The sequence below is a fragment of the Carassius auratus genome, chromosome 6 (assembly GCF_003368295.1).
Source record: "Carassius auratus strain Wakin chromosome 6, ASM336829v1, whole genome shotgun sequence".
Lineage (NCBI taxonomy): Eukaryota > Metazoa > Chordata > Actinopteri > Cypriniformes > Cyprinidae > Carassius > Carassius auratus.
The window spans coordinates 24,440,110-24,456,359 of NC_039248.1; the positions used below are offsets into that span (position 1 = coordinate 24,440,110).

The following is a 16,250-nucleotide window of genomic DNA, read 5'->3' on the forward strand; positions in this document are numbered from 1 at the left end:
TTATGATCAAAAGCAACAATATTAGCGGTGCAACTAAACCAAAATAGTGCAAATCGGTATCATTCCATGCATTCGTACCTTGGTGAAACACAGTTGCATCACAAAAACAATGATTCTGTGATGCATTTATTTAGTTGCAAAAATACTGCTAATAAAAATGAGTTTTAGATGTGTTTAGAGAGTGCTAACTGTTCTAGCAGTGATCTGATACTGAAGATATTTAATAAATGCCAGTGTTATTTGTTTTTTACAATTGAGTGCACTTAAAAGTTCAGCTCTACATACTTTTAAGCAAGTGCAAAGAAATATTTGATTTGCATTCATTTGGTAGTTTATATTTGCATGCATTCTTTTAGTAGCAACTTAAAATGCTATTAATAATAAAAAGCAACGGTCTTAGTGGTGCAACTAAACCAGAATAGTACACAAATCAGCGATATGTCATCAGTGTGTTGTTTTTAATGCTGCGTCATAAAATCACTGATTCTGTAGCATGTTTGTTTTTGCATTTGTGTTGCATTATGAAAAACAATAAATACTGCTAATATAAATGAGCGTTTTAACCCTGTGTAGAGGTTGTGAACAGTGCAGCAATGATCTGATCATAAAAAAAATGATCAAATTAAACATTGACTCAAACCAAAAGTACATTGATGATTAAATGTCATATTACTAGCTCAGGATTTCTCCAGTAATCAGGTCAGAATGACAAATAATGTCCAGTTTCATGATTCGCTCTCGATTCCGCTTCGCCCACAGAGATGCGCAGTCATATGTTTCTTGATGAACACAAAAAAGATTCAAAGCTTTCACAGGGAATGTGTATTAAAACACACGTCACGTCAGGCCAAGTGAAGTCTAAATCAAACTATCTGCCGTCCTAACAGCTTTCAGGCCTTTGTTTTCTCATGTGCTCTTCACCCAGAAATACTGCACACCCCAATTCCCATTTGGGAGAATTATAATGGCGTGAGTCTGCGGCTGCCAATCCATTCAAGTGTATTTATAAATGTATAAATGCCAGCTGATGTGAATCACAGCCTGTTCTCCGTTTAATCAACTTCATGCTGCACATTTGTGACTTTTTACAAGATTTAAGCGATTAGGCCAAATAAAAATTGAAACATTAAACACACATCTGTGAGTGTGTGTGTGTGTGTGTGTGTGAGAGAGAGAGAGGATTAAAAAGCCTTTGCATTCATTGCATTTATGAGATGAATTTCAATTTTCACTTGCTTGCTTAAAAACTGTTGCACATGTGCACTTGTGCTTTTAGAGAACTTCACACTTGTCATGTCTTTTTTATCTATTCCGTTTTCTTTAGGGTTTTTTTTTCACATGATTTTAATCTTAACTCTTTGGCTGGCATCTGGGGTTAAAACTGTTAGTCAGCTTGTATTAAATTCCTGCAAGTCTTTTTTATGTTGTGGTGGGATCACTTAGTATGCAGTATTCAGCAGGACAAAGTGACACAGAGTGGCATTAAAACCCTGTTTAAAAACCCTGTTGCAACAACAAAAAAATTTATAAAATAAAAAATAAATAATGACATAAATAGGTGAATGCAATTAATTAGAATCAATTTCCAAGCTATTTTTGCAATGCATTTTTTTATTATTTAAATTTCACTGAATTAGAGGTAATAACATAATATTTCCAAATTAATAAATGAAAATATTAATTGATAAGTACTCTTTTTTTTTTGCATTGCAAATTTTTTGATTTATTGTAAAAATCTATTATTTTGCATTAGACAGAATTAGATATTGAGCAAGGATGATCAAATATTATTTCCAAATTAATAAATGATTATATGTATGTTGATAAAAAATTTACTTTTTTGTGATGCATTTTTTATTACATTTTAAAATTCACTCTTAAAACTTTTTTTAAATTAGATATTGAGTAAAGAAAGTACAATCTGTGTAGTCATTCATTAGATCACGGGTGATACAGTACGTTTCTGAGACATTTTTGCAATGCATTTTTAATTTGTGTTATTTATTGTGACGTCAGTGCTGATGCTGTGCTCTCTCAGGTGAGCCGGAGCGCTGTCTGGGCTCTGAGGGTGAGGATGAGGGCAGTGTTTGGGGGATGGAGGTTCTGGACAGCAGAGATGCTCAGGATAAAGTCAGTCTGACGCCCAGTGAGGGCACGGAGCCCGGCAGTCCTGTCCCGTGTGCGGAGAGCTGGGCCGACACCGAAACCAGGACGCTGAAAATCCCAGCCGCAGACCCTGAACACTGTAAGTCGCTCCAACAGGCTCTCCACGCAAAAACAACTCCAAAATAAAGACTCCAATTAAAACCAAAAACAGGATTTTACAGAAGATTCCTTTCAAGTTCCAGAACATTTAAACTCCAGAATAAAAGATCTGAAGAACCTATAATGAAACAGTTTTAACAAAGAAGCTGTATGAAGTACACTACACAGTGTACTTTATTGTAGTATGCTACATCGTTGTCACATGACCTCAACATGAACAAGCATCCAGCCATCATTATTTTATATGCTACTCAACAATGTAGCATACTACAGTAACTTCTAGAAAATAATAGAATACAAGATCAGAGAAAAAAAAAGGTAAACCTAGGGTTTAACCTCAAATATACATTTAAATAATGAATAAAATGCATTGATTTATTTATTTTTAAAGAGCAATATGAAGTGTTTTTCTCGTTCTTGAACTTGTCCACACTACGTACAAAGATGAAAAATAAAATGTTAAGGTTGTGTGTACAATGTAGCATACTAATGTTGAAAGTGCTGCATGCATTGGTTTGAAAATAGCAGTATGCATACTTAGTGTGCAGTATTTAGTAAGTAGTATGCTAGGATTACGTATTTAAAAAAGGGACTTAAAATCTAGTTTAGTGTAACATTTAGTGTTCTTCTCACCCTTTAACTGATCTCTAATAAGTACAAAAATGTGTAAAATATAAAGTATTTAATAGTGAAGACTGATGCATGCTGAGTACATGTGACAACAATGTAGCACAATACTGTTGCATACTGCTTCACATGTTTTTAGCAGTATGCCTATGTAGTGTGCTGTTTTCGTTAAGTAGTATGCTAGGATTGCATGAAGTGACATCAAAACCCAGTTTTAGTGTTTTTTTTTTCAAATAGGATTGTGTACTAAGTAACCTAAAGTAACATTAAAACCCCAACATTGTTCTCTAGCCCTAGAACTGAGAAGCAGAAAAATGTAAAATACAAAATAATAACAAACATATTTCATTTATGATGACAGGATGCTATTCTCATAATGAGGTCATGTACTGATTCGCAGTACAAAATAGCAGTATGCATACTTCGTGTGCAGTGTTCAGTTAGTAATACAGTAGGATTTCATTCTGAACGTGACCTAAAATGAAATTACTTGCCCTTGAAAGTGTGCACAGGATTGTGTTCTGAATAAAGTAACTTAAAGTGACATTGAAACCCAATTAGTTTTTCTCACTCTAGGCTAGAACTGGTCCATACTAAGTACATAAATAAAAACAAACGTATTTTGATAATGATAACCGGATGCTATTCTCATATTGAGGTCATGTACTGTTTCACATGTTATTTTTGTTAGAAAATAGCAGTATGCATACCTAGTGTGCAATATTTAGTAAGTAGTATGCAAGGATTGCATTATTAAGTGACATTAAAACCCAGTTTTAGTGCGGGGGGTTTTCACTCTTGAAGAGATCTGTACTATGCAGGATTCAGAATTTCGACTTAAACTCATCAGATGTGATCAAGACGTTTCGAAACTGCCGAAGATGAGCGAGCGGCCTACATTCACGTCAGCTTCAGGACATGACACATTTAAGAGTAATTATCATCACGAATGTAATGAGTCTGATCCTTTCAGTCAAAAGTGCTGCGCTCATCAAGCCTCGTAATGTTTCCTCACATCAAACGAGGTGACAGTCCTCTGAAGAAATCAAAACTGAGCCTGTGAGCATTTCTCTTTTGTTCGCCGGAGATCAAACGCTCAGAACAGAGTATTTACAGCGCGGACTCTTCCACGGCCACATGAGAGAAAGAGAGAGCTGGAAAGGCCATGCCAACATCTGCAAACATTTGAGAGCTCGTCCTGCGTCGTGGCGCAGCGCTGGCATCCCTCCTCATGCGCTTCTGCTCGTATTTTAGGCTTATTGGTTTCAAGGGAGGATTTCTGCAGCAATCGAGTCATTTTCTCTTCATATTTCATTAGAGAGAATCACAATAACAAAATTTTTGATCTACACGAATGACACCAGGCTGATGTAAGGAAACTAATAACTGTGATGTAAGACAGAATTTACATACATACATCCAGACAAATACTTGAAGAACTGATGTTTACTTTTCTTTAAACTTTTTTGTATTTTAATCTGGACTAAATAATGCCAGACTCTTTGCTTCTCTTATTTTTATGCATCTTTTGTGATTATTTGTTTTAGATTTTAAAATATAAATGTATATATAAACTATAGAAATTAACTTCTGTTTGTTTACTATATACATATTATTATATTTTTAAATGCATGTACATGCATGTACTTTTTGTTATTTGAAAACATTATTAAACTTTTTTAATAAATCTAATGTTAATATGAACATGCAAACATATTGTTTTATGTAAAGTTAAAATTAAAGGAAACACGAATTGACATGGGACTAAATAAAAGCAAGTTTTTATGGCATAAAATTCCCCTCAAAATTTAATTAAAGACAGTCAATTTAAGTGATAAACTATTTAAAAATATAATTAAAAATTTGTTTTTAAATATGTGTCCCTGCAGCACAGAAGCAGTCATCAGCAGCACTGGTATATTTGGAGCAATATACAACAATACATTTTATGAGTCAAAATTATACATATTTCTTCAATCCCAAAAATCATTAGGATATTAAGTAAGGATCATGTTTCATGAAGATATTTTGTAAGTCTCATACCGTAAATACTGTATATCAAAATTAATTTTTGATCAGTAATATTCATTGCTAAGAACTTCATCTGAACAACTTTAAAGATGATTTTCTCAATATTTAGATTTTTTTGCTCCCTCAGAATCCAGATTTATAATAGTTGTATCTCAGAGAAATATAGTTCTATTTTAACAAACCACACATCAATGGAGAGATGATTTATTGAGCTTTTTGTATGAATCTCAACTTTAAGATGAAAACAGTACCGTTTGTTTATCTTTCAGCCTGTTTTTGTAAAGTAATCCAGCAGTGTGATGATAATGTTGATGCATGTTCTCTTTCAGGTCAGGCTGACGCTCGTGTGATGGACGGTGGGTCGCATTATGACTCTGTGTCACAACTGCTCAGACCGATTCACGCTCAACAATGCAACGGATCCATCAGCTCGTATCATTTAGAATCCGGTCATGGCGACATGTCGCCCGTCTGCTGGTCACCTGGAGATAACAAGTCACCCGAGGTCGAAGGTCAACTAGTAGAGCTTTTACGTTTTTTATTTTTTATTATTGTTTTATAATCTGTCCTGGGGTGCAAATATAATCAGAGTATGTTTTTAATCATTAAAAACAGTCAAAATTTTGATATAAATGGTCATTTTTAGAAAAAATGGTTGATTGGAAGGGGCGTGTCTTCTGTGAGACTTCAGTGTAAACGCCCACTGATATGATTGGATGATATTTTTGCATATCAAATGAGCATTACATGTGGATTTCTCTCTCAAAAAAACTTTTCTGTGTTTTTACTATAAAAACTCTTTTGTGTAAATTAGTGAATGTATTTTTCATTAAAAACAGTCAAATATTAGATATAAATGGTCATTTTAAAAAGAAATGATTGAGTGGAAGGGGCGTGTCTTCTGTGAGACTTTAAAGTAAACGCCCACTGCTATGATTGGCTGACATCTTTGCATATGAAATGAGTATTACATGTGGATTTCTCTCTAACAACTTCTCAGTATGTGTAAATTAGTGTATATTTTGTTAATGAAAACTATTACAAAAAACATTTGTCGACTAGATTTTTTCCTATGACTAAAACCGGACAACGACGACACAACAATAAGGTCAATAAACAATAACTATAACTATATCGACATTCAATTTTGTTTAAGTTAACAGAAGAAAGTAAAATGTTTTCAAAAAATACAAAACTTTTCTAAAATGTCTTGTAATTTTCATCAAAAAAGGAGACAAAGTATTATTGCGGACTTCTGTACTCACTTTAATATTTTTCATTTGTTTTAACAGTTTTCATAATATAGATAGAGAGTGCATAAGTCTTTGATATTAATTCATATAATAAATATTCTATAATAAATCAGTATGCTTGATTAGTTGTTAAAAAAAACGTGTATGACTCAACATTCTATTTATTTGTGTTTACTGGTGAAAATGCAATAAAAGTTAATTTTAAGTAAATTTGTCAAATGACTATCTTTATGATTATAATTTTTATAATCAAAAATATTTTTTGTCAGTTTAAACATTACATAGCATGACGAAAATGTGACTAAGATTTCATTGACTAAAACATTTCGTAGACTAAAACTTGACTAAACAAAAACAGGACAAGGTTGACTAAATATGATAGCTAAAATGTACATTTGAGTAAGACTAAGATTACGATTAAATAAAAAGTGGGTGCTAAAATTAACACTACTTTAAATATCAAGAACATTTTGATTCTCCATTTCATGACCACTTTAAAGAAATGATTCATCCAAAAATTATAATTCTGTCATGATTTCCTCAGCGTTCTCTCAACTTTCACAAACATTTATTAAAAGTTATATAAATGTCGGGACAAAATCTTCTTAAAGTAATGTTTATGGAATGTTCTTTAAAATGTATTAGTATTTAATAAACATTCGTGTAACACTGAATAATAGATCAACATTCTAAAAAAATTATTGTTATTTATACTTGAATGTTCTAAGAAATTATTTTGTAACATTTAAATAATGTTACAATCACGGCAGGAAAACTTGACGTTTAACATTCTTAGAAAATAAAAATAAAAACTGTTAAATAATGTAATATTTTGGGTAACAATTATGTCAGTAGAAAATTTTAAGAAATGCTTCTGTAACCTATAAATTATGAATTTGTAAAATGAATTAGAAAATGTAAAAAACGCGAAATGTTTTGAATGCTTTGTATTATATCACCCTTGCATTAATAACTAGTTAATGCTACTGGGAGGGTGTTTCTAATGTGGCGTCTATGGACATGTGACTTCTGACTACTGTTATCAGTCTGACTGAGAAACCCGGAAATGTGAAAAATTTTAAGTTATTTAAAGATGAATCCCAAAACCAAAGTTGACCGGAATCTCTTTGTGCAGACAGTGGAGCCTTAAACCCTGACGCCGTTCAGATGTGTCCATACTGCCAGCGGACGTACCGGCACAACGCGTCTCTGCAGGAACACATGAAGTTCTGTCAGGACCGGGATGGAGGAGACAGCGTGTGTCCTCTGTGTGGATACAGTACGCCGTACCACGCTCAGATGGAGCGGCACCTGACCCTTCACCAGACTCAAGACAAGGTGCTGACATCAAATGCATGCATAACTAACCACACATAAACAGAAACACAGCATGCTCATGATTTCACATCTCTTCCAGAACTCCATGTCTGAGCCCGGTCTGGAGAACAGAAAGTTTAAGTGCAATCAGTGTGGAAAGGCCTTTAAATACAAGCATCACCTCAAAGAGCACCTGCGCATTCACAGCGGTAAGAGACTCGAGCGTGAAATGAATCTCACCAAGAAATGACCATATATATATATACTGTATATATATTTGAAATTGGAGTGAAATGTGTATAAATCAACTTCTGTCACATAAGAAAAAAATAATTGTTAAGAAAACAGTCATACAGTACTTTGGTAAATAATAATTGACTTAAAAAGTCAGAATTATTAATTCTAAATAATATTTCCAGTGATGTATGGTTTGTTACGGTAGGACAATATTTGGCCGAGATACAAGAATTTGAAAAACTGAGGATGCAAAAAAATCTAAATATTGAGAAAATCGCCTTTAAAGTTGCTCAAATTAAGTTCTTAGCAATGCATAGTACTAATCAAAAATGAAATTGTGATATATTTACTGTAGGAAACTTATCAAATATCTTAATGAAACTTATCTTTACTTAATATCCTAATGATGACTGTTTTTTTGCTCCAGGGTCATGTACTGTGTAGTATGTAAACATTTTATTTAGAATGCGATTAATCCTTTTGCAATACAATAAAAAACATATATACATATGTGAGTGTGTATTTAAATAAGCCTAATAAATATTCACAGTGCATACACATAAAGTATGCAAACATAAAATGTTATCTTGATAAAAGTGTGCAATTAATCGCGACTTTTCGTTTTGCAGCCCTTTCAAATTATGTCGCATTTCTGTGTTTCTCCAATGCAATTAATTGTGAATAATTATTTTGCAATACAAATATATATTTAAAATATATACACATGTGTGTATTTATATATGTACCTTATAAATATACACGCACATATAGTATGTAAACATAAACGTTTATTTTGAATTTCATTAATCGCGATTAATCGTTTTGAAACACAATTTTTTTTAATGTATACATATATCTGTATCTATTTATAAATACCAAAAAAATATACACAGTACACACACATATAATATATAAACATAAACTTTTATTTTGATGGAAGTATGTGATTAATCGCGATTATTCGTTTTAATGTCTAATTATGTCACATTTCTGTGTTTCTCCTGTTCAGGTGAGAAGCCGTACGAATGCTCGAACTGTAAGAAGCGCTTTAGTCACTCGGGCTCCTACAGCTCTCACCTCAGCAGTAAGAAGTGTCTAAGCGGCGGCGGCGCGACAGGTAACATCGCTCATTACAACGCCCATCCCGCGTACCTCTTTCCTTCGCCCACGTCGCCCCCTGCTGTCAGCGGGAGAAAGGGCTCTCGGTTCCTGCCCGAGTCATCTGTCCCCGTCCTGAGCCACTCGTGGGACCCAGCAGAGGATCTGGCGCTGAGGACTGGTGTGTTTAAAGGCACATCGCTTCTGCCGCTGCTACAGTCGCGCAGCAAATTCGAGCACCTGTTGCAAGAGATGCTGCGGAGGGAGGTGAGAGATGAGAAACAAGCGAAAACTGAAAACTTCTCTCGGCTGTACGACATCCAAACATCGCCTACAACCAATCACGCGCCTTATAGAGAGCTGTCGTCGCCGCAGCGGGCATCTTGGCATTCTGTGCCGCAGCAGATCCTCGTGCCTTTACCGACACCCGCGCAGCTGGATAACCGCTGGCCAAGCGAAGGAAGTGCGAGTCCGAGAAAACCCACGTCACCCGCTTTACCTGAATGCCAGCATCCAATCGGCTCACGTTTCGGCTCTCCTCCAAGCTTGGACCTGTCAATCAACATGTCGCCACGGCAACCAAACCACATCCAGAGCGAACCTTTAGACTTATCTATTCCCAAAGTGCATTCGGCCGCGCCGCAGAATCTGGCATGTAATGGCAACTCAATGCATCACGAGGGCGTGTTCAAGAGACTGACTCCGCCCTCCCAGCAGCAGGTGGGTGGGGCCTATACAGCGTCGCCACTGTTCAGCAGCACGATGTTCAGCAGCTTCCCGTTCTTAAATCACATGATCCCCCCTGGTTTGGGACACAACGGTCTGACATCACTTCCTCTCACGCCACCCGTGCCCAGTCCGGGCTTCCTGTCTCCTGTGGCGTATATGATGGAGGCGGAGTCAGAGTCAATGCTGAAGAGAATACAACATGAAAGACATTCGATCATGGTAAGAGAAAACACAATGAAATAAAGGCTACTGCAAAATATATATGAATTATATGTATAATAAAAAATATATATTTTTATAACAAAAATGTGTTATAAATATGTGTAATAAAATATAAAAATAAAAACATGATATTCTTTATAACAAATGTATTGTAAATATGTGAAAGGAAAGATTTTATTAATTATTACAAAGTGTATTTTAAACATTTGTAATATTATATGAAAATACAATATGGTGTGTATTATAACAAAAAAAATCTGAATTTGTAATATAAAATAAAATTAAATTTAACTTAAAAAAAGTGTTTAAATCTGTATAATAAGATAGAAAAATAGACAAATCACATTCATTATAACAAACATATATTCTAAATATGTGTAAAAAATTAAATATTATATTCCTTTATAACAAATGTTTTTCTAAATATGTATAATAAAATATAAAAATAAAAATATATTTATTGTAATCAAAATGTATTCTAAATATATGTAATAAAATTGCCAATATGATATTCATTATAACAAAAATTTAATCTAAATATGTGAATGAAAATATTGTAAATATGGTTTTCATTATTATAAAATGTAATCTAAATATATACAATAAAATATTCAATACAATATTCAATATACAAAATATTATACAAAAATATGATATGCATTATAACAAAAATGTATTCTACTGTAAATATGAATAATGAAATCTAAAATATTTATTATAACAAAAATGTAGTCTAAATATTTATAATAAAATTAAATGAATGTGAAAAACATCAAAAAAGACCAGTGTAACACCTTGACAAGTAGTTTCCTGTCCTGTGTAGATATATTTCCTGTTGAAACAGGAAGTTGGGGTGGAACATATTGTCATCATTATTTCCTTTTTTTGAAATACCCAGTAGCCCTTGGTTTAGATTTTTGTTTATTTTATTGCAAGGAAACAACTTTTAATTGTTTAATTGTTTAATTGTTTTATTGATTTGTATTGCTTTTCACAACACACACTGATTCAAAGCAGCTTTGCAGAAAACAGTGATGTTTATCATATCTTTATGCCTTTTAGTCACACTTAGCAGATTAGATCCAGATGATAATATAGTTAAGTGTATCTACTAAAAGTTACATTTAACTTCGTTTTGACAAAAAAAAAAAGTGATTTTAACTAAAAGCCAAAACAAATTGTATTCATGGTTGATGTTCTGAAAACCAATCGTTTAAAACCTTTCAATAAATTAGCCAAATCCAATAGTTACAAAACAGAATAGTTTACATTTTATTTAGTTTATTAATGTAATATTCAGCATTAATCTTCAATCTTTGGGAATGCTTGTACTTAGTAAGCAAATTAAATAAATATTAGAATGAGAAAGATCGATTTTACACTCTTAGTCATAAAAGCATGAAAGGTTTACTATATATAAACACATGCATATAATGCAAGACCACCTCATATTGCACCAGCTGCGCTGACATCCCTGTGAAGGTGATTGATTTCCTCTGCTTGAGCAATAAACAAACATGCCACGCTCAGGGAAATTCCCTGCACTTCATGTCAAAGGGCAGCAAGTGCACACGCCTGCACACTCATATCTCAGCATCTCAACGTTACACTGGTGACATATTCAAGTATATTTAGAAAACAGTAGTCCTAGTCATGCATTTGCTTCACAAGGATCAAATATACTAACAAAAGTGAGTCTCTCTTAAATGCACTGTCAAATTTCTAGATAAACACATCTGGTAAATAAAAATGTGCTGTATACAATTGCATGATTAAAATGCCGGATTAAAATAGCAAATGCTGTTTTCCAGAATTATGACCACGTAAATGAAAGTGCAGTAACTAAATAAGTTCATTTAGATATTAACTTGCAATGTGGTGTTATACATGCATTTAAACTACTTCAGGCGAGTTTTAAAAATGTATTTATTTAATATTTGATAAATTACATGGCGAATTACATATAATAATACTTTATATAATAATGAACTGCAAAAGAAAAAGATTTAGAAATTTGAAAATATCAAACTGTGTCTTGAAATACACCCCATATTTCCTAACACACTCATATTCATATATAAAAATACATTTTATTTCTAAAGCAGAACATCTTAGTGCTATAAAAGAGTCAAAATAAAATAAAGCAATTAAGAAATTAAGTTAAAACCAGCTGCCAACTAAAATTAACACAAGAAATGTAAACACTAAAAGAAATGTAAACACTGAAGAACTTTTTAAGCAAATTTTTTGAGTATGGGATTGAGATGGAGCCATATTCCTGAGGTGGTGAAAAGATGTTTTGCCGAGATGTTTAATGTGGGCCTCAAAGGTTTAATGAGGGTCAAACCTGATGCAGAGATTGGTGACTAATGGTGATAGGGGAATGTCCTGGCCAGGAAATGTAAAACAGGTTATGGTGGATGATCCTGTCTGATGAGAAGAACCAATGAGAATTTCTTTGAGCTGTTCAGCTGGAGAAAGTTCTAATTCATTCATGCCCTAATCTCCTCCAGACAAGTGAGTGTGGGTAGAGTGGATTATGATGATGATGACGATGATGATGATGTGTGAGTATCAGTTTTCATGTATAATTATAAGTGTAACAATGGAAAGAAATTCTGAAGCAACTGATGACTTTGCCGAGGGGGAGCATGTAAAAAATGAATAAGATAGGTCAGAGAACTGAGCCCTGTGGTACCCCGCAACCCACCGCATGTGAACGGGGCCTTGAGCCACAAATTCAGATCTGTCTTTGAGGTATGACTCAAACAAGTGCAAGACAGTGTTATTAAGAGTTAATAGAGTGGTGTAGCCGGTTGAGAAGTATACCGTGATCAACGGTATCGAACGCTACAGAAAGGTTCAGGAGGACAAGGAGTGATGGTGAACCAGCGTCATCTGTCATCAGCAGGTCATTTGTGACTCTCACTAAAGCTGTTTCTGTGCTGTATTGTTGAGTTTGAGGTGGTCCTGAAGGTGCCTGTCAACTACTTTCTCAAAAATCTTAGGTTTGAGGATTTTAAGATTAATCTACGATCTTGATTTCTAAGTTAATGTTTTTGTGTGAAATATTGAGGAACACATTGCATGCGGGCCTAATAATAACTAATATTTTCTTCTTTTCTCTGGGCAGGCTGAAGCGCTGAATCGTGGCGGTGTGGAGTATCTGTGTTTGATGGATGATGGGATGGATGGAGAGATCGGTCCTGGGAGGAAGAGGCTGAAGAAGACGGAGGAAGGACTGTACGCCTGCGACATCTGCGACAAAACCTTCCAGAAGAGCAGCTCTCTGCTGCGCCATAAATATGAGCACACAGGTACAGTACAGCCTTTACCCTAACATGAGTACGTTTAATTATAACAGTTTACATCAAATATATCTATATGTATGTATGTGTGTGTGTGTGTGTGTGTGTGTGTGTGTGTGTTGGCTGAACTATTGTATTAATCGTTTTATTTATATTCTAATTTATTATATTATTTTTCTGTTATGTAATATTTTATCAGTATTATTATTAATAAATTGTAATTATTTAGATATAAATTGCTATATAAAATAAATATAAATTATCAGAAATATAATATAAAATAAATATAATTCATAATTAATATTATTTATAAAAATTATATAATATATAATATTTATAAATTATATTAATTAATCATTCTATTTGTATATATATATATATATATATATATATATATATATATACAAATAAAAATTATTTCACTTGTTTAAAATAATGTTTTTGAAATATAAAGATTTTTCACACATATACAGTTTATATACATACATAAAATAAAATAAAAATTTAAATATAAAAAATTAAATGATTGAAATTTTGAATATAAATAAATAAATAGATAGATAGATAGATAGATAGATAGATAGATAGATAGATAGATAGATAGATAGATAGATAGATAGATGTTATTTATATTTATTTTAAGTATAATTTAATTAAAAAAAAGTTTTTATTTTATTATTATTTTTCACTCATTTTTTTAATTTTTATTCACTAGAATGCACATTTACTAAAGTGTCTATAAAGTAATTTAGTGAATTTAATTTAGATACACATACATCTTTAAGTAAATTCATATACTCGTTCATGATACTTAAAAAATCCAGTATACAGAAAGGTAAAGAGAGACACGAGCAGACTGAAGAGTAGCTCCTCTTTCTTCTCGCCCCGTGCAGGGAAGAGACCTCACGAGTGTCAGATCTGTAAGAAGGCGTTCAAACACAAGCATCATCTGATTGAACACAGCCGCCTGCACTCCGGAGAGAAGCCATATCAGTGCGACAAGTGCGGCAAACGCTTCTCACACTCGGGCTCGTACTCGCAGCACATGAACCACCGCTACGCCTTCTGCAGCCGCGACAGCGACCCGGACATCAGCGAGCCGCCCGCCGCGTACCAGAGCGACTCCAGCAGAGACGAGGAGGACGAGGACGAGGACGAGGAAGAGGAGAGCGCTTACCATGGAGGAGTGAGGACAGAGCAGACAGACGGAAACCAGAAACAGGAGAGTCCTGATGGAGAGCGAGAGCAGACCATACTGCAGTGTTTACCAAAGATGTGAAGCACACACTGACGCGTCCTCTTCAGTGTTCAGACTGTGAACCAACACATCCCTGCGCTTTTAGGCCATTTAGGCAAATATGTGACCCTAGAGCACAAAACCAGTCAAAAGGGTGCATTTTTTGAAATTGAGATGATGTGTGGTTTGTTCGGAGGACAATATTTGTCTGAGATACAACTATTTGAAAATCTGGAATCTGGAATGGAAGTTGTTCAGATGAAGTTCTTAGCAATGCATATTACTAATCAAACATGAAGTTTTGATATATTTACGGTAGGAAGTTTACAAAATATCTTCATGGAACATGATCTTTTCTTAATATCCTAATGATTTTTATGCATAGAAGAGAAATGTATAATTGTGTCTCATACAATGTATTGTTGTCTATTTCTACAAATATACGTCTGTGACACTGATGACTGCTTCTGTGCTGCAGGGACACTGATACATGAAATGAACAAATTCATACATAGAACTAGATAAATAAATAACAAAACATACTAAATAAATAAATAAATGCCAATGAATAATCTCAGAAAGTCATATTTCAAATCAAAATAAAATTATATTTTGCATAAAGAAAATTATGCCTGTTTTAGGACCATTAGGATTTTTTTTAATTTATTTTTTTGCACTGGCAGTGCATAAGAAAAATTATAAATGAAGAAAATAAAAAGCGTATTATTGTAATGCATATATATAAATCATGAAATTTGGACATGATATTATTTTTTTATTTTTTTTTACAAATAATTGAATTATGTAAATGTCATAATGCAGTGATCTGAAATGGTTCTGAAAGAAGGTTTTATTTTCTTTATAAAATACTTTTCTACCAAGTATGTCATATCTCAAACTAAAATAATATAAAAAATAAATAAATATGGAATTATATTTTGCATGCAGACGATTTTTCCGCACTGGCATTAAATTGTCATTAGTGTAAGGAAAATAAGGAAATACAAAAAAATATATTATTATTATTATTATATATTGTTTTCTTTCTCTTTTTTTTTTGGAGTGAAATATGACCTTTTAGTTTTCATGTATTTGATGCATTTTAAGAGCTCAGGAGCAGTTATTAACACAAGACAATATTAAATATTTCAACATAATAGCTATTAATATTTGCACAAATCATGTGTTGATGATGCAATGCAATCCATTTTTAAAGTGTCCTTTTGAGAAAGAAAGCCAGTCGATCATGTGTTGCACTGAATATGAGCCGGGAAGCTTTATAATATTGCCAATTATGCAAATGTCTGCTCTTTAAAAATGCAGGAATTTAATTAACAGAATGCAATCGGTGCTTTAAATCTGCCTTCACTCATTTAGTGCTTGACTTTTTTATTACTATTAACTCTCTGTAAACGTGAACGTTGCACCAGAACTGTGCTCTATTTTCACCAGTGTTATTTTTATACCAAATTTTTAAGCTTTGTTAAAATGTTAATACATAATCTTTGTAATAAAGTTGTACATATTTTGGAAAGTACAGCCCCTGGAGTTTTGATTGTGCTTTCCATGCATTATTTGCGAGTGTTGAATCTCTCACTTGAATCGAATCTCAACACAATATTTGTGATGACTCTAAAATCACTCTTCGTCCCACAGATCATAAATCTAACATCAGTTTCTTTGAACTCTGCTGCTTTTCTTTCTAATGAGATGAAAATGAGAGGCTCTGAGGTAAGAGTGTGACTTTACCGGGGAAGCACATTTACACTGTTGACTCAAATCTGCACTGATTTCAGGCCTCCACCTAAACAGTGCGCTTCACGTCAGAGAGACTGCAAGCGGATGTTGGTTCACATTTTTAATAATATATAATGATCTCTGGGTTCAGAGATATTGCTCATCTGCATCTCTGAGAACACGGCTAAT

The 16,250-nt window shown here is 33.5% G+C and overlaps 1 protein-coding gene across 2 annotated transcripts in view; it reads left to right on the forward strand.

The window, feature by feature from the left end:
- The window catches only part of LOC113102921 (zinc finger E-box-binding homeobox 1-like), a 32,286-nt gene extending 17,802 nt beyond the window's left edge, over positions 1-14,484 (forward strand). For both annotated transcript variants that reach the window (XM_026265886.1, XM_026265888.1), the window contains exons 2-8: positions 2,039-2,245; positions 5,253-5,435; positions 7,312-7,514; positions 7,594-7,702; positions 8,740-9,776; positions 12,913-13,096; positions 13,981-14,484. In XM_026265886.1, coding sequence (XP_026121671.1) covers positions 2,039-2,245; positions 5,253-5,435; positions 7,312-7,514; positions 7,594-7,702; positions 8,740-9,776; positions 12,913-13,096; positions 13,981-14,366 — 2,309 coding nt within the window. In that variant the 3' untranslated portion in view covers positions 14,367-14,484. The remainder of the gene's footprint in view (positions 1-2,038; positions 2,246-5,252; positions 5,436-7,311; positions 7,515-7,593; positions 7,703-8,739; positions 9,777-12,912; positions 13,097-13,980) is intronic.
- Positions 14,485-16,250: the final 1,766 nt, after the last annotated feature.